The sequence below is a fragment of the Acomys minous genome, assembly GCF_964271855.1.
Source record: "Acomys minous genome assembly, chromosome: 12".
Taxonomy (NCBI): domain Eukaryota; kingdom Metazoa; phylum Chordata; class Mammalia; order Rodentia; family Muridae; genus Acomys; species Acomys minous.
Window position 1 is genome coordinate 101,436,669 of NC_140493.1, and position 27,180 is coordinate 101,463,848.

The following is a 27,180-nucleotide window of genomic DNA, read 5'->3' on the forward strand; positions in this document are numbered from 1 at the left end:
TTTAAATAAAAAGCCATAAATTTATTGTAAATCTAGAAGTACCAGAACGCCACTTATACAGAACAAATCAGCGATCCTGTGGTGTTTTTTTTTTTTTTTTGGTCTTCCCAACTTTTCTCAATTGTTGACATACTGAAATTGGTATACATTTTCTTGTCTCATGCAGTAAACAGAATAAACTTAGAGTAGATCCTTCAGAAATCAGCTATAAATATTAAATCGTATCGAACATTCGTAGTACAAAATAGGTTGTAAAGTGCTGAAGTCACACGCGTCTGCAAAGCTGCCCACAGCCTAAAGCATCTCTTAGGGCAGCCCCGCAGAGGCTCTGCTACATCCGCCTTGTTTTAGGAATGCCTGCTTTTTTGGACAGACACGTTGTCTTCAAGTCACTCACCCTCCCCAGAGTTTTAGATTGTCCTATTTCTATGGCTGATAAGATGCTGTATAAAACGTGGCCGGTGGTGACAAACTACACCATTTTCATTTCAGTGCAGAGGAAGATTCAAGCGTGTGTCCCTGTACCCAGACTAGACTTGTTCTAAGTTCCCCCTGAGCTGTCATTAAAATAAAGATGAGGACAGATTGAGCAGCAAGCACCGGCCACCCCGTTGGGGAGATGCAGTGAAAACAGACAAGGAAGCAGCCCCCCTCATCCTCACACTGCCAGAGTGCAGAATGCTGCACACACGTAGTGTAACTCGCCAACAGTGGTGACCAGGTACCTGGTACCCATGGCAACTTAGGACAACCGAGTTCTATGGAAGATGTAAATTGCAGTGATAAGAGACGTAAGCATTTCTCCTACTTCAGATGAAACGAGGAAATGCTTGAACAGCTAAAGATTGGATAACAAACAACAACAACAACAACAACAAAAACCACTGGAAATGTTCCAACAATTCAATGACATATAATTCTGATCGAAGAAGATCCTCAAGTATTCTTAGGTGAAAACTTAAAAGCTGAGGCGGTTTGCTGTCCGTTATTCTCCTCTGGTCCCCTTTAAATAACACACATTGCCTTTAACATTACAACTTGGCTGTGGAAATGGACATTATGAGACAAGAAAGGCTTTCTGAAGCAGTCAAAGCTGCAGAAAGGAGGTTACAAAAATGCTGTGTGTATCTCAAACCACCATTTATTTATTTTGATTATTGGTTGTTTTATTTTTTCACATTTTAGAAGTGTGGGTGGGTGGGTGCATGCGTGTCGTAGCATGTGTGTGGAGGTCAGAGGACAACTCAGAAGTTGGTTCTCTCGTTCGGCCATGTGGGTCCTCAGCATGGAATCAGGCCATCAGTCTTGGCGGCAAGCACCTCTACCTACTGAGCCATCTCACCCGTCCTGTCTTTTGATCATCTTAATTATTCTAGAATAACTTAATAATAAATAGTGGTTTAAATTAAAGACACAACAGTCACTCACTTCTTGAATTATGAAAAATAGGAAACATGAATGCAATTTAACATTTCTATTTAAATACTTATGGTAAGGACTGGCCGTAAAAATGTAGTAATCTTCATGTTTATGAAGTTCAAGTTGTTATATGTGTTTCAGTTTTTGCATATTAATAAAATGCTTAGTTTTAAAGCATTGCTTTCTTTCCATGCAGTATTTAGAAAACCCAGAAGCCACATTTTGTCAATGTAAACTTTAATAAATTTTTAAATTGTTTTAAAAAAAATTTACTGTATTTCTGAAATTAGCAACTTTTTTTTTTTAAATGATTCAAGAAGTGTTCTTTCTTTTTGGAATGGCCAATTCATTTCCATGACTTGGGCTAGATGTCACTTTATAAAATAGTAGTTTATCATATGAATGCTTTTAACACCAGTTTGCTCAATCCATGGCATTGTTTTAGCACTGGGATATGAGCCAGCGTCCTTCCGAGTATCTTTGTATTGCTACTGAATAGGGCTGGATTCCTGTATGGAAAAGTGTTTGGTTGTTTTGGTTTTGGCTTAAAGAACAAGCAAAGGGACTTGAGGGAGAGAGACAGATGTTGGTACCGCGGTTCACACATGCACGCCCTTTATGAAGTTTGAAGGTGGGCTCTCCTGGTTGGGGCCTGCCCCCTCCCTGTATCCCCAAGGGCTCCTTTCCCAGGCAACGTAGAAGCTATGACACGAAAAGGCATCACACTGGATCCATTTGCATATGAGCCCTGTGCTCACATTTCCCAAGATCCATTTCCAGAAAGTCTTCAGGTATGTCCTGCAATGCCTTCCTGTTATGGTTGCCTGTCTGGTTTTCCCCTGAATGAGGATGCTGGCACAGGCCCTTTTTACACGGTCTCACCAGGGCGAGGCACACAGCAGCTATAGACATGCCTGCGGCACAGGAGTAGAAGGCCCTGCTGTAGATCTTGCTCTGGTCAACCAGTAGGCCTGGAAGAAAGCATGGGTACCATTAGTGACATCAGTGCCGCACACTCCCTCTCACCCAGGCTCCCATCCCGTCTGAAACTTCTCCATCTCTTAGCCTGACCTACTATCTTATTATTTTATTTTATTATTTTTGAGCCAGGGTCTCACACGGTCGCCCAAACTTCCCTGACACTCACTATGCTGCTCAGCCTGGCCTCAGACTCCGCAGTTTTTGTGTGGCGGCCTCACAGGTGGTGGGATTAGAGGCATGAACCATCGCGCCAAGCTACCTTCCTTCCTTGCTTTAACTTTTCTGAAGGAAACATAGTCAAAGGCTCTGAGTCAAAGCGAAAGAAATCAAACACACAGCATACTTAGAGCCTGGGAAAGGGAGTTTTAAGTTACTGACTAGTTCTTGATGGGCTAAGTCCATCCTACCAAGAATAAAAAATACAGGACCATTAGATGCTCACTACTTTAGCAAGCTAGTATTCTTAACAGGAAGAAAGATACATTGTTCTTACTTATGGTAGCACAATTCTAACAAGCACAATTTCTTTTTTCTTTTCTTTCTTTCTTTCTTTTTTTTCGAGATAGGGTTCCTCTGTGTAGCATTGGCTGTCCTAGACTCACTTTGTAGACCAGGCTGGCCTTGAACTCACAGCGATCCACCTGCCTCTGCCTCCCAAGTACTGGGATTAAAGGCGTGCACCACCACGCCCGGCACGAGCATAATTTCTAATCACAAGAATTAGTTTTTCTGAAGCAGAGTCTCTCTCTGGCTGGCCTGGGACTTACTAGACAGGGCAGGCTGGCCATGAACTCACAGGATCTACTTGCCACTGCCTCTGGAGTGCTGGTGTCACAGGTGTGTGCCACCAAGCCTGGCTTTAATCACAGAAACTGTAAGGACATATCAGTGCTAGGATGTGAAACTCAGCTTGTCCCTACAGCAAAGAAGCATTCTGCAGTAACCAGCACAGACGCCCAGATGGCTCAGTGGGTAAAAGGCGCTTGCTGCCAAGCCTGACAACACGAGTTCAATCCCTGGGACCCACATGGTGGAAGGAGAAAAAGCTTGACTGCCTCCAAGTTGCCCTCTGACCTCCGTAAGCATATCATGGCACACGCACACCCACTTGATAAATAAGGTAGAAAAGCCATTTAAATACCTGCCAGGGGTGGTCCTGCCAGCCCTGAGATGCTCTGAATGAAGACGTAGACCCCAGCTGCAGATGACATCTTCTCGATTCCGACGACATCATCCTCAGCCAACAGTGGAATGTGGGTCCCTCCTATGGTCCCGACCATTACGCCAAAAAACACACTACACAACATGAGACCCCAGAACTCAGTAGCAAAAGTGAAGGCGAAGAGAGACACTGCCAGGAGAACGACACATATGAGTTCGACGTAGATCTTGCGAATGGGCTCTTTGTTGAGGACAAACCCAGCCCCGATCCTCCCGAACACTTCAGCAATGGCCATTGTAGACAGCAAGAGAGCAGCGCGGTCGGGGTCGATGCCCAGACTGATGCCCAAAGGGATGATGTACAGGGAAGGTGCAAAGAAGCCCAGCGTGGCGAAAAGGCCAAACAACGCATAACAGATGAAGCTTTTCTCTTTCAAGACCGAGAAGTCTAACAGCGGGGCTTTCTCCTGGCAGATCTTGGGGCCAGCCACCAGGGTCTGCTGCTGTTCGGCCCTGGCTTCCTGCTCTGTGTTAGCTTGGCTAGGCACATTTTTTGGTGAGGTAGGTAGTTCTACTCCTGAGTCGATGGAGTCGATTGAGGTTCGCGTTTTCTCGTTTTCAAGCATATATTGCACTTCTCTCCGGGGTTCGTGAGTGATTGTTTTCGGTGACCCTGGCCCTTTGATAATAATTGGTTTTAGCAAGGCGCCACAGACCATGATGTTCAGCTGCAGCAGACCCACGAAGAGGAGGCTGTATCTCCAGCCTATGTGCTCCTTCAGCGCTGTGATGGCTTGAAGAGGCAGAAGCAAGGAAAGAAAATCCAAGGTCAGCAACAGGCTCCACACCCAGCAGGCAATAGCCAGGAGAAACATGGATAAAATTTTAGTAATAATTTTTTCTCAAAGTTAGGGCAAATCCAGTTACTTTAGACTATACTTTCTTTTTTTGTTTTTGTTTTTTTTGTTTTTTGAGACAGGGTTTCTCTGTGTAGCCTTGGCTGTCCTAGACTCGCTTTGTAAACCAGGCTGGCCTCGAACTCACAGCGATCCGCCTGCCTCTGCCTCCCGAGTGCTGGGATTAAAGGCGTGCGCCACCACGTCCGGCTTTAGACTGTATTTTCGATGGGAGATGGGGAAGCTTGCATGTGGAGACAGATTTTCTCACTGAATCTGGAATTCAGCAAAACTGGCTGGTCCCTGGGATCCCCCGACTCCACGTACCCAGTGCTGGGAATACAGGCATGGGCCAGCATACCCAGCTGCTGGAGGTCCAAACTCGGGGCCTCACACCCTGCATGGAGACGTCGCCTCAGCCCCACAGACTATCCTTTATTCTGGATTCTAGTGCACTTTATGAATGAATTTAAAAAGTACACACTTATTATTATATATGCTATAAAAAAAACTGTCAGTCCAGTTTTCCAAAAGAGTTTTGGGCAGTAGATTTTCCCAGGTGGAGGCCTAATAGGGAAGATATGTCTGTAGCCTGCATTAAGTGTGCCTGCCCTGACATCCTGGGCTTCCTCACTGTGTCCCAAGAACTGCCCACCCTTTTTACAGATGCTTGCAGGGCTCCATTGTGGACCCTAAGTCAAAAGACATGTCCTTCTCCCTGATCCTAGCATGAAAGGTCACAGTGCTGCAGTTTCTACCTGACTGTGTCCTTGGCAACCTGGGGGCTTGCCTCTTTTACTGTGAGCCCAGGGCAGAGGCTGCGTGCGGCCAGAAGCAGCTTGGGGTGGGGGTGGGGGTGGGGCAGGGGGGGGAGAGGGATGGCCAAAGAGGCGCATGAGGTTTACAACAGTAAAACTGTGTACCCCACCACCTTAAAACCTTTTTTTTTTTTAGATTTTATTTATTTTTATTTTATGTGTATAAGAGTTTTATTTTATTTTGTAGAAGAGTTTTACCTGAATGCATATCTATGCAACTACATGCATGCAGTGCCTTCAGAGGCCAGAAGAAATTGCCAGCTTCCCTTAGGACTAGAGTTACAGATGGTTCTAAGCTACCATGTAGATTTATAGGTTCTGGAAATTGAACCTGGGTCTTCTGCAAGAGCAGCTGGCACTCTTAACCACCAAGCTCCTCATATAACATTTCTTAAGTATGAACCAAGTGTCAGGAACGGTGCCCAGCGCTAGCTGAATAACATGTGGTTTCCACGCTCAGGGCACTCACAGTTCATGGATTTCTTCTCTTGTCAATGTTTTATTTTTTTTTAAGAGATGGAAACAGAGGGAGCGAATGTCATGTATATGCTCACCCTTCACCTAAATTGAATTGTTCCATGATTTCTGATTGTCTTTCTCTGTGTATACATATGTACAAAGATAGACATGCATATACATATATGTATATGTGCATTTATGTATACACACATATATACATGTGTGTGTGTGTGTGTGTGTGTGTGTGTGTGTGTGTGTGTATACAATTATCAGAAACCACCTGAAAAGCCTCAGGTATTGCAATAGTTCACTCCTAAACAGTTCTGTTTGCAGTCTTGTGACCCACTGATGCATCAATAAGAAAGAGTATCGGGCTGGGATACACGCAGCTCAGTGGTAGAATGTTCACCCAGCATGTAAAATGTCCTGAATTTGCAGGAGTCAGGGCAGCGAACCCAGGGAGAAAGGAGGAGAAAAAAAAAAAAGCAACGAATCCGGAAGGGCATCTATTACCTCACTCTTCTTGTAACTCATGCATTCACATTACGCTGGGGACATAAGCCAGGGATAAAGTGTTGTGAGATTACTCATATGCACACAAGAAAGCTGATTTTGTTGGCATAATTTACATCTACACTGAATGTAGCTCTTTTGGAAAGGGAATGATAATAATATGAACAGTCCAAATTATTAAACAATTTAGGGATTATCTTTTCCTGTTCAAGAAGCCTCACACTGAATATGTACCCATTTATGTAAGCTTGGACTTAAGAGTAAGATGGTGTGACTTCCTAAAATAGGCGAGAAGGAGGATATCCTCAGAATGTGCTGAAGGGAGAGCAAGTGACAAACATCTCATTACCCGTCACCCACACTGCTGGCTGCAGTTAGCACAGCAATAACAGCACAGCCTGGCTCCCCTGGCCCCCACTAGTGAGCCACTGTCACTCACATACCTGGTGCAAAAGCAAACACAGCAAAGCACTCTCCTGTGGAAGCGACCGCAGTGACTACTGAGCGCCTTTTGTCGAAGTACTGTGACAGAATGGTGACAGTTGGGAGGAAACTAAAGCAGTACCCCAAACCTGTGGGCAAAAAGCAAAAGGCGGGTGACAACCAGGCATGGTCTGAGCCTGGAGGGTGTGGTTGTGGTTAGCAAGTGGGGGTGGGGGGGGCGAGCTTTGTAGAAGTTCTAAGTTCTGGGAGCCAAGCCATTCCTTCTGCAGAAAAAATGGCAAAGAGAATGGCTTTCATCTTAGATCTGGAGGGCTGTGGGGTAGTTCAGTTGGTAGAGTGCTTGCCTAGCATGCACAAAGTCCTGGGTTCGGTCCCCAGTACCACATAAAATTGGGTATGGTAGTGCACACTTATAACCCCAGCACTCAGGAAGGTCAGGAGTTCAGAGTTACCTCTGACTACTACTGTATAATCATTTGGAGGCTAGCCTGGGATACATGAGATTGTCATAAAAATAAATAAATAGATAAATAAATGCTGCAACAGACAATTAGGGGACTAAGACATAGGGACTGAGAACTGTTTTCCAGAACTCTCCAAATTTATAAAATTCACAATGGAATAAATTATTAAAAGTGGCCTTTTATGTAATATTTGTGTTTGGAAATAAGTCTTTCTCCTTTATCCTTTTGAGACATGGAACTTAGGCTGCCCTCACACTCATGGTCTCCCAGGCTGAGCCTAATCCTGAGTGCTGAGATTACAGGCATGTGTCGTCTTCTCTGGCCAACTAGGTCTTTTGATGTGTCCAGTGCTCTGTACAACATTTAAAATATGCAAATTGGGCACACGTATGTATCACCTACCATCAGTGTCTTCTCCGACACCCCCAAGACTAAGTCCAGCACACTGCCTTCCCCTTACAGAGCCCAGGCTGCTCAGGCCCTGATCTGAGAAATGCTGGTGTGAGAACTTAAGTCTTATGTTACGAAAACAATGCATTTTGGCTTCAAACTAGAGCAAAAGAAAAGTTCTCTTTATTATGAGTAAAAAATTTTTTCTCCATAAGTACATACAAAAGCTCTTGGACACTTGAGATTGTATTTTTACACGGAGACCCTAACACCTGGTTCAAAATTACTGATCTAAGACACAATTAACTTGAAAGAAAAAAGGGAGAAAAAGAAATATGATTTGGGTTCACTTTTCTCCCTCCCTCAAGAGCTCTTGAGCCAAGGAGCGGCACTCACCCGAGATGACCCCTATGCAGATGTACATGTGGTAGACCCTCTGGGAGAAGGAGGCAGCAGCCATTCCTGTGCTGATAAGCAGCCCTCCTGCCATCACCACCTGCCGATGTCCAAAGCGGTTGCTCAGGACTGTGGAGAGCGGAGCTGTAGCGGAAAGGAACAGAAAATGACCCGTGACCTCAGGCGTCCTCGCTGGTTTCGCTAAGATCCCTTCCTACAAATTGTAAACTTGAAGGGATGACGTAAGAACCTGGTGTGTTTTGTGCAATGGCTATTGGTCAGGTCGGAGGTTACTTTAGCATTTGTTCAAATTCGGAGAGCCAGTCCTGGTGGTACATGAGTGTGATGTCAGCTACCTAAGAAGCTGAGGCCAGACTGTGGCAAGTTCAAGGTCATCCTGGGCAAAACTTGAAGGAAGGCTGGAGATGCAGCTCATGGGATGTGCAGTTGCTCCTGCTAGCCAGATCCTAGGTTCAATCCCCCAGTACTTTATTTTATTTATTTTTTAATATTTATTTTTATTTATTTATTTATTTATTTATTTTTTCGAGACAGGGTCTCTCTGTGTAGTTTTGGCTGTCCCAGACTCAGTTTATAGACCAGGCTGGCCTTGAACTCACAGAGATCCACCTCTGCCTCCCGGGTGCTGGGATTAAAGGTGTGCACCATCACACCCAGCTCCCCCAGTACTTAAATGTCAAAATAACAAGAGGACTGGGGCTGGGTACAGCTCAGGTATAGAACACATGCCCAGCATGAGCAAGGCTTTGGATTCCAGCATCTGAGGGTGGATATATATAATGCATTTTTAGGTGAACTATCTTTGCTGACCATGTGCGATACTAGAAACATTAATCTAGCACATACTAGTTTTCCTTATGATCATTTCCCTAATAATTGTTTTTATTTTCTATCTTCATTATACTTGTGGTCAGAATCTACTTAGTTTCATTGGACTGTCCGGAAAATAAGGCCGGTTCTCAGTTGTGTTAACTTAAAAGACAGCCAACAGGGCAGCTGATTCAGAGCACCGAGGAATCTCAGGCTGCTTGGCTTCTAAATGCTCCCTCCCCTGGGACACTGAAATCTAGAAAATTCTTTCCTACTTACATGTGGTTTAACACTGGCTCGAGTGCACTAAGATAGTGAACCACTGAGAGTTGGGTCAAAGAGGAACACACTAGATAGAAGGGATGGGAGGGAAAGGAAGGAATTCTGTTGGAATTAGTGGACACATTACTGTTAGCTTTTTTACTTCTAAAATTGCATGTATGTATATGTGCACGCGTGTGCATGTGTGTATTCGTGTGTGTGTGTGTGTGTGTCAGTATCAGTGATAGTCGGAAGACAACTTTCTGGAGTGGTTCTCTGCTTCTACCATGTCGGTCTCTGAGACCAAAGCAGGCGATCAGCTTGACCACAAGCCCCCGCAGGCTCGTGTTGACTGTAGCTGCTGATGCGAGCGATTCTACACAGTGAGCCCCTTTCTCAACACCAAGCAGGCTAGAGCAGCGTTCTAGGATATTTTATGGCTAAAAAGAACCACATTTAGAGAGTGGCTCTGACTCTGGCAACAAGCTCACAGGTGATGCTGCATGGCAGGGCATGAGTCAGGGAAGTTTAAGGGCAGCCTGGCCAGCTTCCTGAGGCCAGCTCAGTATCCTGGCCTCTCAGGAAAGCCTTGGTGTTGCCTCTCACAGACAGATAAACATGAGACCATAGCATGCATGTCCAAATCAGGCCCATCCAAGTGAAAGTGAATGAGGTAAAAGTGGCACCAGCCCCTACCCCCATCTTACTTTATGCCGCAGGATCTGGGAGTATTGTAGTGTGATGGAGCAGTGAAGGGTTTTGGGGAGTCAGGCGATAGGATTCTGTGTCTCCTCAGAGTACTAGTTATATTTTTACAAGTGGGAATAGAACTTAGATATATATGCATGCTATATGCATTTGTGCCTAGCATGTATGAAACTTAAGGTTTAGTTTCCAGAACAAAAACAAAGGAAAAAAACCCATTGTTCCTGGGACTCTCCCCTCATAAGGAGACCCAATCCAATGCACCGATGCCCAGGCTCCTTAACGCCGACACAGTATTCACAGATAACCTATGTGCATCCTCTGTATACCTGTCATCTCCAGATCATTAATGATCCGTAAGTCAAGGTAACAGCATGCACACAGCTGTTACACTAAGCTTGGGGTGGCACAAGGAAGACCTGTGGGTGTGTTAACCAGGGTCAGCTCCCGGTCGACAGCCCTGCGGGCTGCATCTGTAAGTGAAGGACCCCAAGAGAGAGGGTTGACTGTCTACCCCAGACCCACCCCATCTTTCTTCTTCCTGTGTCCTCACTGAGGTGCTTCTACTGCTTCCTCAGCGTGCCTCCATGAGCCCAGAGCCTTAGCATGCTAAACGAGTTTCTTTTTAAAAAACACAGAGCAGCTGGAGAGGTGGCTCAGCAATTAAGAACACTGACTGCCTTTCCACAGGACCCCGGTTCAACACCCAGCACCTAGTTGGCAAATCCAAACCATCTACAGCTCCAGTTCCAGGGAATCCTATATCCTTTTCTGGCCTCCTTTTGCCCCAGGCACACCCGAGGTGCACAGACATACATGCAGGCAAAACATCCTTAATCATTAAAAGCAAAATGCTTTGTGAGATTGCGAGTTGTCCTTGCTCAGGAGCCATGCTAATCTGTGTGGCTCCATTTTTGGTGCTTGTACCAGTGGGTGTTGCTTTCTCAGCCAGTGACTATGTCCTTTGAGGACTGGAGTTTACCACTATCTTCAAAGTGCTGTATAGACTACTAGCACATGCACACTATAGATATCTGACTGCTGCTTCTTTGTGGTGCTGGGAATTGAACCTGGGGCATTATGTGTGCTAGGCAAGCATTCCCTGAATGCACTGAACTACCTCCCAAGCTGCAGGCGGTACATGAGGAATATGTGTGTTACATTTGGCATCCATGGCTTTTTCTTTAATGTCTCCTAATTCTTGCTGGTCCCCAGCCCTCTGAAAACTGCATTCCTTAATTGATGCTAGACAGTCCAACAGGATGTGTGAGAGAATGCATCACAGATACACTGACAATTGTCAGGTAGGTTGGCAGATTAAAAGAACCATGTGCACAGGCTAAGCTTGTGCTGAAAGATATACTAGCATGTAAATGTTAACATAAAACACATATGGATATCACCCATGTACACACCTGTAAATGTTAACACAAACACACATATGGATATCATCCATGTACATACTTGTACATGTAGGCACAAACACACATATGGATATCACCCATGTACGTACCTGTAAATGTTAACACAAACACACATATCGATATTATCCATGAAATCTTGCTGTTGGATTCATCAAAACTGTCCATTAAGTCATTAAAGAAGACACCAAATGACTTGATGACGCCATAGGTAAAGACTTCAATGAAGAAAAAAGAAACAGCTACTGCCCAGCCCCATCCTCCATCAGGCACTTGGGAATACACATTGGCTGTGGAACAAAGCTTTGAGTTCTTTTGGGTCATTCTTGATCTGAAATAAAAACACAAGAAAAAGGATTCATACCAGTAATATGGAGGCTGACCACTCTCCCTTTGTCTTTGTCTCTTCTGTGAGACGGGGTAGCGCAGAGCCCAGGCTGGCCTTGGATTTGAACTCACTATGTAGCCTAGAATGACCATTCCTGGTCATCCTGCCCCCAGTGTCTGAATGCTGGGATTAAAGGTCCGTTCCAGTACACCTGCTTTAGCAAACATAACTTCAAGAACTTTTTATTAAATATGTAAATCATGCAGTTAGCATAGATAGTCCTAAACAATTTTACACCTATCTTTGGATTATACATGGGACCCACGAAGACTCTGAAAATAAGATCTCTCTGTCATAATTAAAAGGGAGAAAGGATAAACAAACTCAAGGAACCAGAGTGGGATATCTGAAGGCCCTCTGAAGGACGCAGAACACCCACCAGAGCAAGCATTGACGCTGACGTCAAAGAATATAAATGAACTAGAGCCAAGTGTAGTGGCACACACCTTTGATCCCAGCACTCAGGAGGCAGAGTCAGGCAGATCTCTGAGTCTGAGGTCGGCCTGGCCTATATACTGAGTTCCATCCAGGATAGCCAGGGGCTACACAGAGAAACCCTGCCTCAAAAACAAAACAAACCAGTAAAAAAACAAAACAACAACAACAACAACAACCAACTAACCAACTAAAGCAAACCAAGAAAGAGTGACTTGGCCATGAGGCATGCTTTTAGGGAAGGAAGCCAAACACTGAGAGAAGTCCAGCACCTTCCACGCAACAAGTGCTTGAGACTCCCCATCCATTTCTACTTAGCATGACTGGCCATCCAAGCCACCTAGCCAATGTGGCTCCCATTTCCCCTCAGTAAACAGCCTCCCGATTACTACTTGGTGTCCCACGTAGAAGTGTCTTCATGGACTGAAGGCAACTCTCCGTGAAGGTGTAGTTTTCTGAATTTAGATTCTGTCCCTCCAGGTTGATGACCAGGAGCAAATTAACTTCAGAGCACACGACAGATAGTAAACACCAATGGGGCGTTACAGGCCTGCAAGGTCCTGAGCATGTCAACCTCCAGCTGTCATTATGCCTTCTCTTCAAACTTCATCAACAGGGTGCGCAGTGCTGAGCCTTAACACGGCCAAGTAAAAGTCTCTAATGGCCTCTTCAGTTCCATAGCCTTTCCAAATGGGCATACACATTAGAGGTAGGCAGTGTTACTTCTAATGATAACCCATAGCAGTAGAGCTCCTGTCTGCAGGAGGGACTCTTGCTGGGACACACACATATCAAGCACAGTCTGAGCTACATGAGACCTGTCTCAAAAACAAAACGAAGCAACAAGAAACCACATTTTCCTGTCCCCAAATGAACAGACAACAATAAGGAGTTGCTTAGATCGTTGTACATCAGAGAACTTTTCAAGGGATTTACATAGTTTTTCTCCTGACCTTAGGTAGCCACACTCACACACACGGCGTAAGGCAAAGACATTAGTTCTGAGCTTGGAATACAGGGGCCTTGCACACCACAAGCGGGGTGGGGCTGGGGGAGGGGGTCTATCATGGAGCTACAGCCCTGACTTGCTTTCTCATTTTGACAGTATTGAGAACCGGTCCAGGCAGGCCTTAACCTTGAGATTCTCCTGCCTCAGCCTCCCATGTAGCTGGGATTATGTACTAGGGCAACTGGAAAAACAGAACAAAACGCCCCAAACCAGTTCTCAAATATGCAGCAGACTAGTGAGGTTTTTTAAATTTAAAAAATGAATTTAAAACTTAATTCTGTGGCTGAGTGGTGGTGGCACATGCCTTTAATTCCAGCACTTGGGAGGCAGGGGCAGGCAGATCTATGAGTCCAAGGCCAACCTGGTTTACAGAGTTATTTCCAGGAAAGCCAGAGCCACACAGAAAAACTGTCTTGAAAAACAAAACAAAACAAAACACAAAAATAATTCTGTGGGCCTGGAGAGATGGTTAAGAGCACTGGCTGCTCTTCCAGAGGGCACAGGTTCAAATCCCAGTACCCACATGGCAGCTCACAACTGTCTGTAACTGCTGTTTCAGGGGATCCGGCACCTGCCCATAGACATACATGCAGACAGAACACCATCATACATAAAAAATAAAAATAAATTGTAAGAAAAATAATTCTGTGGATGTGTGTGTGCCCGTGTGCTATGGCATGCAGGTGGAAGTCAGTCAGAGGACAAGTGTCAGGTGTCAATTTTTCCTTCCACAATGTGCATCCTGGGGATCGACCACAGGTAGTCAGGCTGGGCCGAATGTAAACATCTCATTGGCTCCTAGTTCACAAACCTGCAAACGGTGATGTATCTAACCTATACTCATCTACCTATTGATGTTTCCCACAGTCACCTGGCATTGGAGGGAGCTATAGCTCATTTTTTTCATACTCTGGTCCTGTTAAATAATTTGGCCAAGTGAAACAGCATGGGGTGTTTTTTTTTGGTTGTTTTGTTTTTGTCTTTTCGAGACAGAGTTTCTCTGTGTAGCCTTGGCTGTCCTGGACTCACTTTTGTAGACCAGGCTGGCCTTGAACTCACAGCGATCCGCTTGCCTCTGCCTCCCGAGTGCTGGGATTAAAGGAGTGTGCCATCATGCCCGGCTCAGCATGGGTGTTTTAAGAGGCCTGTGCTCCTAGTAGCAAAGGTCTTTTCATGCTGTGCATCATGCTTGAGAACGAATGAAAGGGCAAGGGCTGGGAAAGAGCTCCAGGATGTAATCCGGGCAGCTTCAGGGCATCTGTTAGCGTCCCCACCATGGACAGCAGGCGATCTGTGATGGGAGCCAGGAGCCTGCAGGCAAGGGAGGTCTCCAGAACACTTCATCAGTCATGCCACCCTGAAGACAGGCAGCTGGGGCAGAGTGCAAACACCAGCCGGCTGTGGCTTAGGAGACAAAATAAAAGTACTTCCTGAGGGTTGGCTTTCGGACAGTGGTTGTCCCTGGGGAAGGGAGGCCACAGTGGTGGTCAGCCTGTAGCTGTCAAGGCCTTGGCCGCCATGTGAATCTGTCTATTGGATCTTCTCCTTGTGAAGCCTGCAGGTTCCTCCTGGCTGAAAAATGAATCTATTGGCAACATTGCATTTCTCCCCCTGCCACACCCTCCCCCCCCCTCTGTTATAATCACTTTGCTCTTTCTGAAGGAAAAAATCCACTAATGAGACTGACTTTCTGTGCCTCATTCATTACCACACCCCGACCTATCTGGGTAGCCTTTTTTCTTCTGGTTCTAAAGCTTGACTCACCTGCCATGGCCAAAAGAGGCTCCTGGTGGCTCTTGTAGTCTCCAGCTACCTTGCCTTTGGCCATGTCATTTCTTCAAGCTGCACGCAGTCTCTATAGCTGCTGGGGCAACCTCCACTGCCCTGTTCCTTCTGGTCCTCCTTGTCTGTCAGGCTTCCTCTGATAAACTCAACTAAAGTGGTCTCATCTTCTCACGAGAGTAATCACCTAATGGGTAATTATTTACTTGCGTACATTTGTCTTCTTTGCTCAATTAGATTATAAAGCCACAAATGTGATTTTTATGGCTTGAATATCATCTCACACTTTTTTTTTTCTTCCTTCCTTCCTTCCTTTTATGTTTTTTTCTTTGAGAAAAATTTCACTATGTAGCTCTGGCTGTTCTGTCTTGGAACTCACTATTGTAGACTAGGCTGGCCTCTAACTCACAGAGATCCTCCTGCCTCTACCTCTGAGCCACCACGTTGGGCAAGCACCTAGATTTCTTTCTTTCTTTCTTCTTTCTATTTTTGTTTTGTTTGAGACAGGGTTTCTTTGTGTAGACCTGGCTGTCCTGGAACCTGATCTGTAGACCAGGCTAGTCTCAGCTCACAGAGATTCACCTGCCTCTGCCTCCCAAATGTTGAGGTTAACGGTGTGAGCCACCACCACCTAGCCAGAAAGTTTCAGAGTCTTTTTTTTTTTTTCCCAAGACATGGTTTCTCTGTGTAGCCTTGGCTGTCCTGGACTCGCTTTGTAGACCAGGCTGGCCTTGAACTCACAGCAATCCGCCTGCCTCTGCCTCCCAAGTGCTGGGATTAAAGGCATGTGTGCCACCATGCCTGGCTAAGTTTCAGAGTCTTAATGGAGTCATTGGAAACAACGTGAACAGAAGTATATTGGGATAGTGATGCTATGGAGACAAGTTGGACCTCTGTCCTGATTAAAATTCTGTCTTTTATTTGCATGGGTGGAACCAGACTGCAGCTGTGGTTTGAGCTGAACTGAAGTTCCCACCATCACAGAAGGCTGTGTCCCAACAACCTCACAGCCCTCTTGCTACTGCTAAAAGAGCCGGGCGATGCTAGGATCCACCTAGAGCCTTCAAGCAGAATTAGAATTAAGGGGGCCGCAAGGGAGTCCAAAGTCAGCTTGTCCTCCTCATCAGCAAACCAGGGAAACCTGTCCAGGAAGGTAAAGGGTTTTGGCTCCAACAGTCCTGAGTCAGACTGTCCAAGCCAAGGAAGCAACCAACTAAAAGGAGGGAAATGCTTTCTATGTTTATCACGAGGAAGTGATTTTCAGCGCGCGCGCGTGTGCGTGTGTATGTGTGTGTGTATATGTGTGTGTGTGTGTGTGTGTGTGTGTGAAGAGCTGAGGCTGGTCTCTTAACCACTATGGAATGGCACATGACCTTGAACTTCTGACTCTCCTGTTTCTCCAAGACCCCCCAGGTGCTGAGATTGTAGGTGTCACCCATCACACTTGGCGTATATGATAAAAGGGACCAGGCTTCATGCATGTTACATGCTAGGAAGCACTCTAGCATCATCCCAGCATGACAAAGCATTAAAAAAAATTTTTGGTAGTTACATTGACTTATTTATTTACATGCATATTTCAGGACAAATGGGGTATTCATGCCACAGTGCTCATGTGGGGCTCAGAGACCAACCTGGGGCATTGGTTCTCGCCTTTCGCCAGGTGGGTTCCTGAGATTGAAGTTAGGTTGCCAGTTTTACCTGCTGAGTCACCTCACCATCCCCAAACTTTTTTCCCTCCCAAGATAGGGTTTCTCTCTGTGATAGCCCTGGCTGTCCTGGACTCACTTTGTAGACCAGGCTAACCTCGAACTCAGTAATTAGCCTGGTTCAGTCTCCTGAGTGCTGGGATTAAAGTTGTGCACCACCACGCCCGACTCCCCAAACTGTTCTTGACCTCCATGTGTGTAGAGGTCTTGAACTGTTTAGCCACACAGCTGTGTGACCTGCGGTGGTCACTTCCCATTTCTGGGCCTGCACTCCTCTTTGGTTCAAAGAGAAGTGACCAGGGACTCTTTGCTATTGTTTATTGAGACAGGGTCTTTCTATGTAGCCCTGGCTGGCCTGGGACTTGATATGTGCGTGGCCAAGGCTGACTTTGAACTCGTAGTGAAATGCCTCAACCTCGCAAGTGCTGGGTTAAAGGCGCTTGCTACCTCAGCCTACAGTGACCGGAGCGTCTCTAAGGCATCCTCCGGCTTTGACAGCTAATATTTTTGACTTTAGCATTACGCTGTATTCATCAGCTGATTTTTCTGGCCGAACCCCGTGGGTGGCCCGAGGAGACTGAGCTAGGAGGAAAAGTGCTGGGAAGTAGCTTTCACGTGTGACAGCTGGCCGCAGAGCCCGTTCTGGGCAGCACGTTCCTTCACCTATGCTTCAAAGTCCTGCTTCATGTCTACGCCCCTCTGTTCTGCCTACAACCAAATGCAGGTTTCACTTGTAGCCCCAGCTTGATACAAATTGGCAGCAATCCTCCTGTCTCAGCCTTTCAAGCACTGGGATGAAAGGCATAGGTCAGCGATGCCTGACTAATAGGGGTTTAAGTGGAACAAAATTTGACTCCTTGTTACTGGGATCATCATAAAGGTAAAATGATCTTCCCAGACCAACTCCAAAGCATACTCCTTTATGAGCCTGGAGCATCCTATGTCCTACTATGGGTGGCTTTGAGATGAGACCACAGTGTGCCCAATAACAAGAGAAAGCCTCACTGGGAGATACTATCTGCCTGTTATAGCTAAGATCCGATATAAATGCTTGGGCCTGGTAGCATGCTACCTCACATGAGGGAGGTGGAGGCTCCAGGGTCAGGAATTCATTCAAGGTCACCTGTGGCTATATACCAAGTTCATGCTAGTTCGGGCTGCATGAAGCCCTATTTCAACTCCCCCTTCTCCCAGGGGAAAAGACTGCACGTCTCAGGCCACCTACAAGGCTACTCTTCCCATACTCACTGCCTGGATAACAGTTTGTGTATCACATACACTTACTAAAAGTTTACTGAACAATTTTGGCATCGTGGCCCATTCAGAAGGCTGAGGCAGGAGGATTCCCAGCCTCTGTCTCAAAAAAAAGCTTAAGTTCAGCCTAGTCTACAGTACCAACTACCTTCTCTTCCTCCCGTCAAACAACAACAACAAAAACAAAAACAAGCCGGGCGTGGTGGTGCACACCTTTAATCCCAGCACTCGGGAGGCAGAGGCAGGTGGATCACTGAGTTCATGGCCAGCCTGGTCTACAAATCAAGTCTAGGATAGCCAGGGCTACACAGAGAAACCCTGTCTTGAAAAAGGAAAAACAACTCCCCCCAAACAAATAAACACTAACATCCAACAGAAACATAGCCAGTCACCCTCAAGGTTTACTAAAGGAATTAAGAGTCTCAGGACACCCCAAAGCAATGCGCCCGCCTCTTCCTTCTGCCATTTATCCAGCGGGTCATCTGGCTCAACACACTGTCACACTGCGCGCAAAGCCACCGAGGCCTAACCTCTCAACCTGGCTACCCAAAAGCCTCTCCAAATTACAGCACGCAAAAACTACTCATTCTACCACTTGGCTTTGTGGTTGTATCTGAGGAAAAAGACCTTGTGGGGATCTACAGGGCAGGGCTGGGTCAGCAAGCTGACATTTTGATTTTCAGTGTTCCCAATGCACAAATTCTGAACCTAACTAAGGTTCTGAGTCCAGATCTTGTCTCCTAAGAAGAGGCAGTTCCTAGGATGGCCTTTGACCCTGATTGGCTCTGAGTCACCATCTACAGGGCAACCCAGTGGATTTACCTTCTAGAAGCCCTCAGGGGACGGTTCTGCTCTTCACTACCTGGATGAAGTCTCCTGGTGGCTCCATGGCATCTGTGAAGGCGTCTCTAGGGTATTTTCCAACTGGAAAGCTCTGCTATTTTGAGTAAGCTCCTGCTGATTTTTCCCCAAGACCCCAATGTCCTTTTATTTATTTTTTTTAAAAAAAGGCCAGGCAGTTTTCCTAGTAGCTTTCGGTTACACCAGCGTCTCCTTCAAGAAAGAAAAGAGCCGGGCGTGGTGGTGCATGCCTTTAATCCCAGGACTCGGGAGGCAGAGGCAGGCGGATCGCTGTGAGTTCAAGGCCAGCCTGTTCTACAAAGCGAGTCCAGGACAGCCAAGGCTACACAGAGAAACCCTGTCTCGAAAAACCAAAAAAGAAGAAGAAGAAGAAGAAGAAGAAGAAGAAGAAGAAGAAGAAGAAGAAGAAGACGAAGAAGAGGAAGAAGAAACAAAGAAAAAAGGAGCGAATGTAAAATAAAAACAAACCAAACAAAATGGAGAGAGGTTCATTTGCTCTTAGACCCATAGACGCTGCAATGCAGGGAGCCGGGCCAGGAAGTGAGCTATGAGTTGAAACGAGCCTCCTCCACAGTCACTTTCAAGCTAGTCTGGGCTACAGGATGAGACCATTTCACAAAAGGGGGTGCAGGCGGCAGGCATCCCACAGGACTTGGAGGCCCGTGTTACCTGGGACTTCCACTGTGTTTTGATTTGTTGTAAGGATTCGGCAGGAAAGCATAAAGACACTGGATTATCATCTGGCCTCTCCAGCTAACCTGGGGCCAGTTCTGGGCGAAGTTCAAAAGACAAGCATGGGGGGCAGTGAGGCGGCTGCTGGTGTCAGCACAGCAGACACCCTGGGAATCTCCTCTTAAGGCGTAGCTGTGGAGTACACAGCTCAGAACAAGTCGTCTCTAGCCCCAGCTGTCCCGACCAGTCTGAGTGTGTGGGGGTGGGGGGGGGGGGAGAAGTTCGTTTGAATTCTCTATTTAAAAAACAAAATCTCAACTCTAACCTGCTAAGCTGCCTCAGCCACCTTGAGTGAATCATGGCTACAAGCAGTTCACCCGTTTTCGCAAGACCATTGCGCTTTGAAACCCAAGCCCCTAATTTAAGTGTCTTCCTCAGGACTTCCACTGAGGAAAAGTCCTGTTTCTGGAAACCACAGAAGGAAAACTCAGGGCTCATGGTACTCAGTCAGACCATTTTTCCACTTGGCTGCGTTGTTTATTTACGTCCTGTCAGTTTCTATCTTAGCCGCCCGCCTTTCCCTTAATTACCAGAAAAGGTGTTTCTCGACTGGACTCTCCCCAACCCCCAGGGCCACATACTCGTGCTTGGTACACGGGGAGATCTTAGCATAGGAGCTGGCATTTTCTTGTAGCTAGACACACAGCAGTTCGGCTTGCAAAAACAGATCACGGAGCCTGAAACCTCAATCCCAAGGTAAAAGTCTCCTTCCGCTAAAGGAGCTGGCAGGGTGTCTAGCTGTGCAAACAGAACCAGCTTCCAGGTTAACTAGTTGTAATTCTGTTTTCCCAGTTTCTACGACCCACCCTCGTGTTTGATGACATTTTACCCGCCACCTAACAAACTTCTATCACTTGTCGGCTGAAGTGCAGGGAATGAAAACCCAGAAGGAAATTAACCTATTTCCTCTGTAAAACCATTCTCCCCCGCCTGGAGCCGCTCAGCTGCACCGACACTGCTGCCGCTGGTAGCCTGGCGAACCTTTATGGAAGTTGTGCGGGACCGGCTAGCAGAGGGTGACAGTGCAAGGTGTGGGACCTACGCTCCGAGGGAAAGCTGTCTCCTTCTAGAACCGCCCTGGGGAGAGGGGCGTGTAATAGGGAATGGAGACCCGGACTCTCACTTTCCCTCGTGCTGCCTTGGTGGCCGCCTTGTGTGCGCTCGCGAGCCTGGGGAAGGAAGGTACCTCTCTGACATTTCGCTTTGATGGCGCGCAGGCAACTTCATGTGGAAAATCCACAGGGGGTCTGAGGCGGTCGCCCTACTCGCCTTACAGCCTGGGTCCTTTCACCCCGGATTGGGGAAGTCCAAAGGCCAGGCTACCCTTTAAGGTATTTACCCGAACCCATCTGTACTAGGATCATAGGCATTCAACTCTCAGCTGCCCACAACTGCCCGAGAGCGCGTCATCCCGGTGGCCCCCCGAGCACTTCCAACTGTCACAATATTTTTCGGATTAACCTCTTCAAAATGTTAAACGCTTTCCTCCTCCTCCCCGCCCTAAAAAAGGCCCCAACACATATTTAAAAACAAAAAACAAACAAACAAACAAAAAACAACCCATACCCCACAATCAAACTTTTAAGCATGTAAAATAATAAAACCAACTCACCAAGTTAGAAGGGAAGAGAATAAACCCCAAAAGGCTCCCAATAAGGCGGAGGCTGGGCCTCCCGAGCCTTCTTATAAACCGCTCCGTAACATGAAAAAAAAGGTTTAACCCCTTAAGGCGTGGGCCCGAGTCTCTATCAAGTTGGCTCAGGCCAGGGAGCCTGGAGTACCCTGGCCCCCAACCCACGCCAGCCTCGGCCACCCGGGCCACACCCTCCCCGCCCCCCAACCCTGTCGCCTCCTCCCGGGCCGTGCGTGCAGCCGCCCGAGCCCCGGCCCCGCGTCTTTCCCTATCGCTTATCCTATACCGGCTGCAGCCGGTCTCCGCCGGCCTCGGGGGCGCGCCGCCGCCGACCATGTGCTGTGAGCGCCGAGCGCCTGCAAGGAGGGGGCCGGCCTGGTGCGCGCGCGCGGGCCCACGTGGATCGGGGCCGCGCAAGGCACGCGCCCCGCCTGCCGGCTGCCGGGGCTTGAGGTCACGGAAGGTAACCGCGCTGCCACCGGGGGTCGCCCATCCCCGCCGACGCCTCTGGGGTCCTTGGCCCGACGCCCTCATCCCCTCATCCGCGCGTGCTGGTGGGATCCTGACCCGGTCGGACCCCGGCACTTAGCTGCAGTACGAGCCGGAGCGCGGGGCGGTCGAGTGCGCCCCTGCACCCCCGTCTCCGAGCGCAGCTCTCGGGTCCGCCCGCGCCCTGAGGATTTGGGGATCCAGTGAGAAGGGGGGGGGCAAGGGAGGCGCGCGTTTGGGCTGGTCCCGCGCGTGGCTGGCCCCGGACTGAACAGGTTCCTTCCAGTTTGGATGTGAGCAGAGCACGCGCGGGATCCCTAGTTCCTCCTCTAGCGACCACTTCCCCCCCAAATTTCGTCAACTCGCGCGCCCCGCCAGTTCCCCTTCCGGGCATGGGGATGTGGGGGAAGTGCCGCAGTGAGCCCCAAGGAGCCCGCAGCCGGGTAGCTGCGGGTTACACAGCCTTCCCCGCTGCTTTGGTTGCAGCGGCAGCCGCCAGCATCCGCGCAGCGCGAAAGGGATGGGAGAAGCCTGGCTGAGTCAGCATCCCCTCTCCGTGCGCGTGCACCCGCCCAGGCCGGAGGCGACACGGGCACAGGTGCATAGCTGCCTTACCCCCAGGGAGGCCCCTATAGGGGATCGGGAGCCCCTCATTTCCAAGCCCCGTGACCCCTAGGTCGTTATGAACTAAATGGATGCTTCCTGGGAAGCCCGAGTTACGAGTTTCTCCCGAGGACAACCCGTGTTTGAAGACTGGGGACTGTTTAGAGCCAGAGGGGGCGCAAAGTTGGTTTCCTGGACTCCATCTTACACCTCTAGGGAAATTTTGGGAGCTGCTCAGGCTGCAAAGGATTCTCTGCATTTCCCTGTAGACTGGAAAATACAACCTCTGTGGCTTAGTTGTGTTTCAGAGAATGTTTTTCTGTTGTTTGAAACCCAGAGAACCTACTTTGGGAGTGTGCCTGAAGGGTCACCACAGGGAGGAGCCCCCTGCTCCAAATTTTAGTAAACCAAAAACAACAAACTTCTTCCTTGCTCTAAGATCTCCCCCACAGTTTGGGGATGCAGTCATCCAGTGCCGTTAACAAGCTCTGGTGTGGGTTAAGTGGGGGAGCAGGTGTATTGGTGCATAGTGTGTTGTTATGGCCACTGCAGTCCAGCCAGGACTCCACCGAATAATAATTGCTGTCAAGTTTGTAGGAAAAATTAAACTATTCTCCCATATCAGACAGGATCTTGGGTAGTCCAGGCTTGCCCCCAACTTTTTTTTTTTTTAAGACATGATCTCACTAGTGAAAACAAGACTGGCCTAAAACTGAGGGTCCTCCCGACTCAGCTTCAAAGCAAGGGGATCACAGGCTTTCATAACCACGGTCTGTACCGCCTAAGCTCACGTGGTCCTCCAACTGCCCCAACCTGTGCTATGTGCTGGCTGGAGATGGTATGTTTTAAAGATGTAGCTCAGGCTGATTTGGGGCTTGGAATCTTCCTGCTTCTGCTCCCCAAGTGTTGTGATGCCTACCTTTTCAGCCTCTTAACTTTACAAATTAGACAATGCCTGGAGTCCTAGCCAGCAATGAATGATTGACCAGGTAAAACCGGAATAGTGCAGGCAATAACAACAATCAGGTACAATGATTAATAATGTATCATTACCATTTTGTTAAAATTATTTTTTTTACATTTGTGTTAGCACCAATACTGAATTGAGTGCTATCTATATGATTTTACTTGTTTGTTTGGATCTTTGGGGGGAGGTTGTTTGGTTTGTTTTTCAAGATAGGTTTTCTCTGTATACTAGCTCTGGCTGTCCTGGATCTCGATATGTAGACTAGGCTGTCCTTGAACTCACAGAGACTAAGCAAAGGTGTGAGCCACCATGCTCCGCATGTTTGGAATTTTGAGATAAAATCATGAGGATGACCTTGAACTCCTGATCTGAATTCACCTCCTATTGGAATTGTAGGTCTGCTCAGACACACTTGGTCCATCCTTGTGTGGTTTGGTCCTGCTGGTAGCCCTCTGCGAAGGATGGGCGTGTTTCCCATTTTTAGGGATGAGGCAGGTTGAGGCAAGAGCATTTGGTCACATGACCTTTGTAGATTTCCCCCAACCCCCACCCCCAAACACACCCAGGCCTGGTTTGCAATTGCTGCTGCTCCAGAGTTGACTTGGACCACTTGCGTTTTCATAAGGAGAGGTAGCTGGAATCCAGCCTTGCGGAGCCACGGGCTGGTGATGACTCTCGCTAGTGCTGGTTAGAGACCTGTCTCACTTCTATCCCCTCAAGCCTAGTGATCTGATCCCGTGAAGAGACGAAAACCTCTGCTTTCCTCACTTCTGTAGAGAAGGTACTCCATTACCATGCTAATCAAAGCCCCCAAACAAAACTAACTTTGTTTAGTCCCAAATAAGAACAAAGGGACCTTTGCAGTCTGGAGCACAGGACCAGGATGACGGGAGAAATTAAGAGCCTGGGCTGTACCGTTGCCTCTTCAGTAGGTCAGTGGGAGTCTGTGCAGCAGGCAGAGCCCCCTCTGGCTCTTCTTTGCTGCAGGCAAGGCAGTAAGGGTGTTGTGAGAGAGTTCCTCATCTTCTCGGGGTGGGGGCAGTCTCCTCAGAGCGCCCGGTTTCCTTTTTTTTTTTTTTTTTTCCTAGCCCTCTTGCTTAGTTTAGGGTCATTTGCATGAGAACAGATTCCTTTGTGCAAAGTTGGCCTGCCTGTTCCCTGTCCACACTTATAGTCAGTCCCTCAAGTCTTGGGGTTGGGTTGCTAGGCAGATATGACCCTGGCCTGCAAATAAGCTCATCGCTTTTTACCAGCCTGTGAGAACTTCATCTTGGGAAGAGCACTGAAAGAAATCTCCGCTGGAGCTCAGAGGGAGGGTCCCGCAAGCCTGCTTGAGCTGCTGGGTCCTCAGGATAGTCTCAGAAGAGAGGAGTGTGTGAGGGGGCCGTTGGGAAGGCCCTAGCCCCTCACCGTCCCTTGGTCCCTCTTCCTGTCCCCGTTCCACCCACCAATCGCCTACCTAAGGGCTTATGTTCTGCCTGAGCGCCTCAGAGCCCATTATATTCCTTCTTGCTTTAAAAAAGGATAATATCAGCTGGGCGGTGGTGGCACACGCCTTTAATCCCAGCACTCGGGAGGCAGAGGCAGGCGGGATCGTTGTGAGTTCAAGGCCAGCCTGGTCTACAAAGTTAGTCCAGGACAGCCAAGGCTACAGAGAAACCTTGTCTCAAAAAACCAAAACCAAACCAAAGCCAAACAAACAAAAACCCAAAACCGATAATATCCATCTCTCTAGTTAGCAGAGAAGCTCACATCTGTACCACACGTAGGACTCTTCGGTGAACCGAAATATCCAGGTAGAGGGACTGTGTTTACCCTGTGGTCTGGACTCCCACTTGAGAGGTTGTAGAAACGAGGCCAGGCAGGGAAAATGCTCCGAGGGACAGTGGATATTTACAGGGGAACAGCTAGTGATAATGTGATAGAACTTGGGGGTCCCAGTCTATACTCCAGAGGGCCAAGAACAGCCACCTATCCTTTTGGTTTTTTTTTTTTTCGAGACAGGGTTTCTCTGTGTAGCCTTGGCCATCCTGGAATCACTTTGTAGACCAGGCTGGCCTTGAACTCACAGCGATCCACCTGCCTCTGCCTCCCGAGTGCTGGGATTAAAGGCGTGCGCCACCACGCCCGGCTCAGCCACCTATCCTTAAGAAGCCAATTAAAGCGCCTGAATTAATAGAGAAAGGAGAATAGGGCAATTTATCCCATGTGCTCACACTGGAAAGAGGCCTAGTGAGCCTTTGTTTCTGACTTAAGTCCGTCTTCAGGGTCCTGAAGTGGGAGTAAAGTTTAAATAAAGGGCAGAAGGCAGCTAAGCAATTTCTGTCAAGGTTTGGCCCTGCCCAGCATGGCTGCCCGTCATTGTCTGAGCTCCGTTCCTGTCCTGTAAGGAGGTCTGACATGTTGTTAGGTCTGGGAGACTAGGTCCCCTTCTGGTTGATGTCTTTTCCTTCACCCAGCGTGCATTTCCTGGGAGGTGATCTCCTAGTGTGGGGTTTCATTAGTCTGATAGTCAGATGGAGAGCGAGAGAGACAATTGGCTTTTTAGAGGCAATCACTTCGGCTGCGGAACTTGTAATGGACAAGGTCAATGATGAAAACAAGAGCCAGACTATAATCCCTACGGTCCTAGGCTCCAGCAGTGAAAGTGCATACAAGCTCGCTGCTGCCCTTGGCTCCCAGGGGGCTTCCTCTCGCAAGTGTCACGCTTTGTGCCTTCGGGGGAGTTGAGTAGAGTAAAGATGGGTGGAGTGTCGAACAAACAGAGAGGATCTTGGGAAATTTGGTGGTGGTGGTGGTGGTGTGAGTGAGATGATGTTGATGATGCATGGAATGTGAGGAAGGCAGGAGCGGGTGAGAGCATGCTGTATTTGGGGACAGTGAGGTCACTCATAGCAGTGGGGGCCTGTGCATTCCTTCACACCCGGCTATCATTCAGTGCCCTATTGATGACTTGCCCATGGCTGTGTCTCATTAAGTCTGGAGCAACTTGGATTTCAACACCACCACTTTCCTCTCCCAGCCTCCTCGGCCTTCCTAGCTTGCTGCTTCTGTAGTGTGTCATCCTCCCAGTGCTTAAAAAAGGGGGGAAAAACCACACACACACACACACACACACACACACACACACACACACACACACAAAAACCCCAAAAAAACCCCAGCCACACGAAAGAGAACATAGCCTTGAGCCTGTTGCCAAAGTCCGTTATCATCAGAACAAAGCATTAATCACGTTGCATTTAGGGATGGATCCACGTGACATGAAACTTCATAATGCGGCTTTGGGTCATGAAAACCAAAACTGTATAGAAACAGTGGCCTTTGCTCCAGTGAAACCTGCCTTCCCCTGGACAATCGCTGAGGTGGCCCGATGTGCCATGCTCCTCTTGGCCCAAGGAGATGGAAGCCTGCCCTTCTAATGCCTTTGCCTCAAGAGAGTCAGTGGCTTCCCCTGTCTAAACAGATTCCCCCAGAAGGAAGACAGTCTTAGCCTGTCTTTTAACACAGTAGGAGCAGGACAGCCGTGCCTAGAGAAGTACACCTGGCACTTGATGCTAGCACTGTCGTATAGAGAAGAGGCCAGGAGAGGTTGGTCCTACCTGTTTGGAACTCTGCTGTGGTCCACGGAGGGCTCCAGTGTTAGCTGGCTTGGGAGAGCTATGCAGCAGGACTCTGAGAAGACACACCTGTGCTTACCACTTCAGAGTCAGGAACACAACCACACCCAGAGGATGTGCTCCTTTCTCTGAATCGTTTATCATCCCGTTCAGATGATAAGAAGTGAGTCTTACTGAAGGCAGGCTCGCTCGTGCCTGTGCCTCCCCCGCCCCACCTGAGCATGAGAGCCAGGTATCTTCCTCAGTTGCTCTTATTTTTTTTCCCCCAGACAGGGTTTCTCTGTGTAACCTTGGCTGTCCTGGACTCCCTTTGTAGACCAGGCTGGCCTCGAACTTGCATCGATCCACCTGACTCTGTCTCCTGAGTGCTGGGATTAAAGGTGTGCACCGCCACGCCCGACCTAGTTGCTCTTATCTCTTGTTAAACCTGGACTCTCATCTTTTCAGCTAAGACTGACTGGCCAGAAGTCCCCAGGGATCCTCTTGCCTCTACTTCCCCAGCGCCAGGAACACACACACACACACACACACACACACAC

The 27,180-nt window shown here is 48.0% G+C and overlaps 2 protein-coding genes across 9 annotated transcripts in view; one reads left to right on the plus strand and one right to left on the minus strand.

Moving 5' to 3' along the window:
* SLC16A6 (solute carrier family 16 member 6) lies at positions 1-26,843 on the minus strand. Of its 5 annotated transcripts, none has more exons than XM_084751387.1 (6): positions 26,624-26,843; positions 11,252-11,490; positions 7,942-8,085; positions 6,691-6,819; positions 3,542-4,354; positions 1-2,390 (listed from the first exon to the last, which is right to left on the minus strand). In XM_084751387.1, exons 2-6 carry the CDS (start codon positions 11,481-11,483, stop codon positions 2,140-2,142), a joined length of 1,569 nt encoding a protein of 522 aa, XP_084607513.1. In that variant the 5' UTR covers positions 11,484-11,490; positions 26,624-26,843; the 3' UTR covers positions 1-2,139. The 5 variants fall into 5 exon arrangements, with proteins under 5 accessions (XP_084607513.1, XP_084607511.1, XP_084607514.1 ...); XM_084751385.1 differs by lacking the exon at positions 26,624-26,843 and adding an exon at positions 21,249-22,380; XM_084751388.1 differs by lacking the exon at positions 26,624-26,843 and adding an exon at positions 20,942-21,227.
* ARSG (arylsulfatase G) overlaps positions 1-27,180 on the plus strand; it is a 149,066-nt gene that overhangs the window by 10,141 nt on the left and 111,745 nt on the right. Inside the window, exon 1 of one of the 4 annotated variants that reach the window (XM_084751396.1) lies at positions 21,303-21,425. The exons of the other annotated variants lie outside the window; for them this stretch is intronic. The gene's annotated coding sequence lies outside the window, so the exon portion shown is untranslated. Of the gene's footprint in view, positions 1-21,302; positions 21,426-27,180 lie in introns of those variants that run through there. 4 annotated transcript variants of the gene reach the window in all.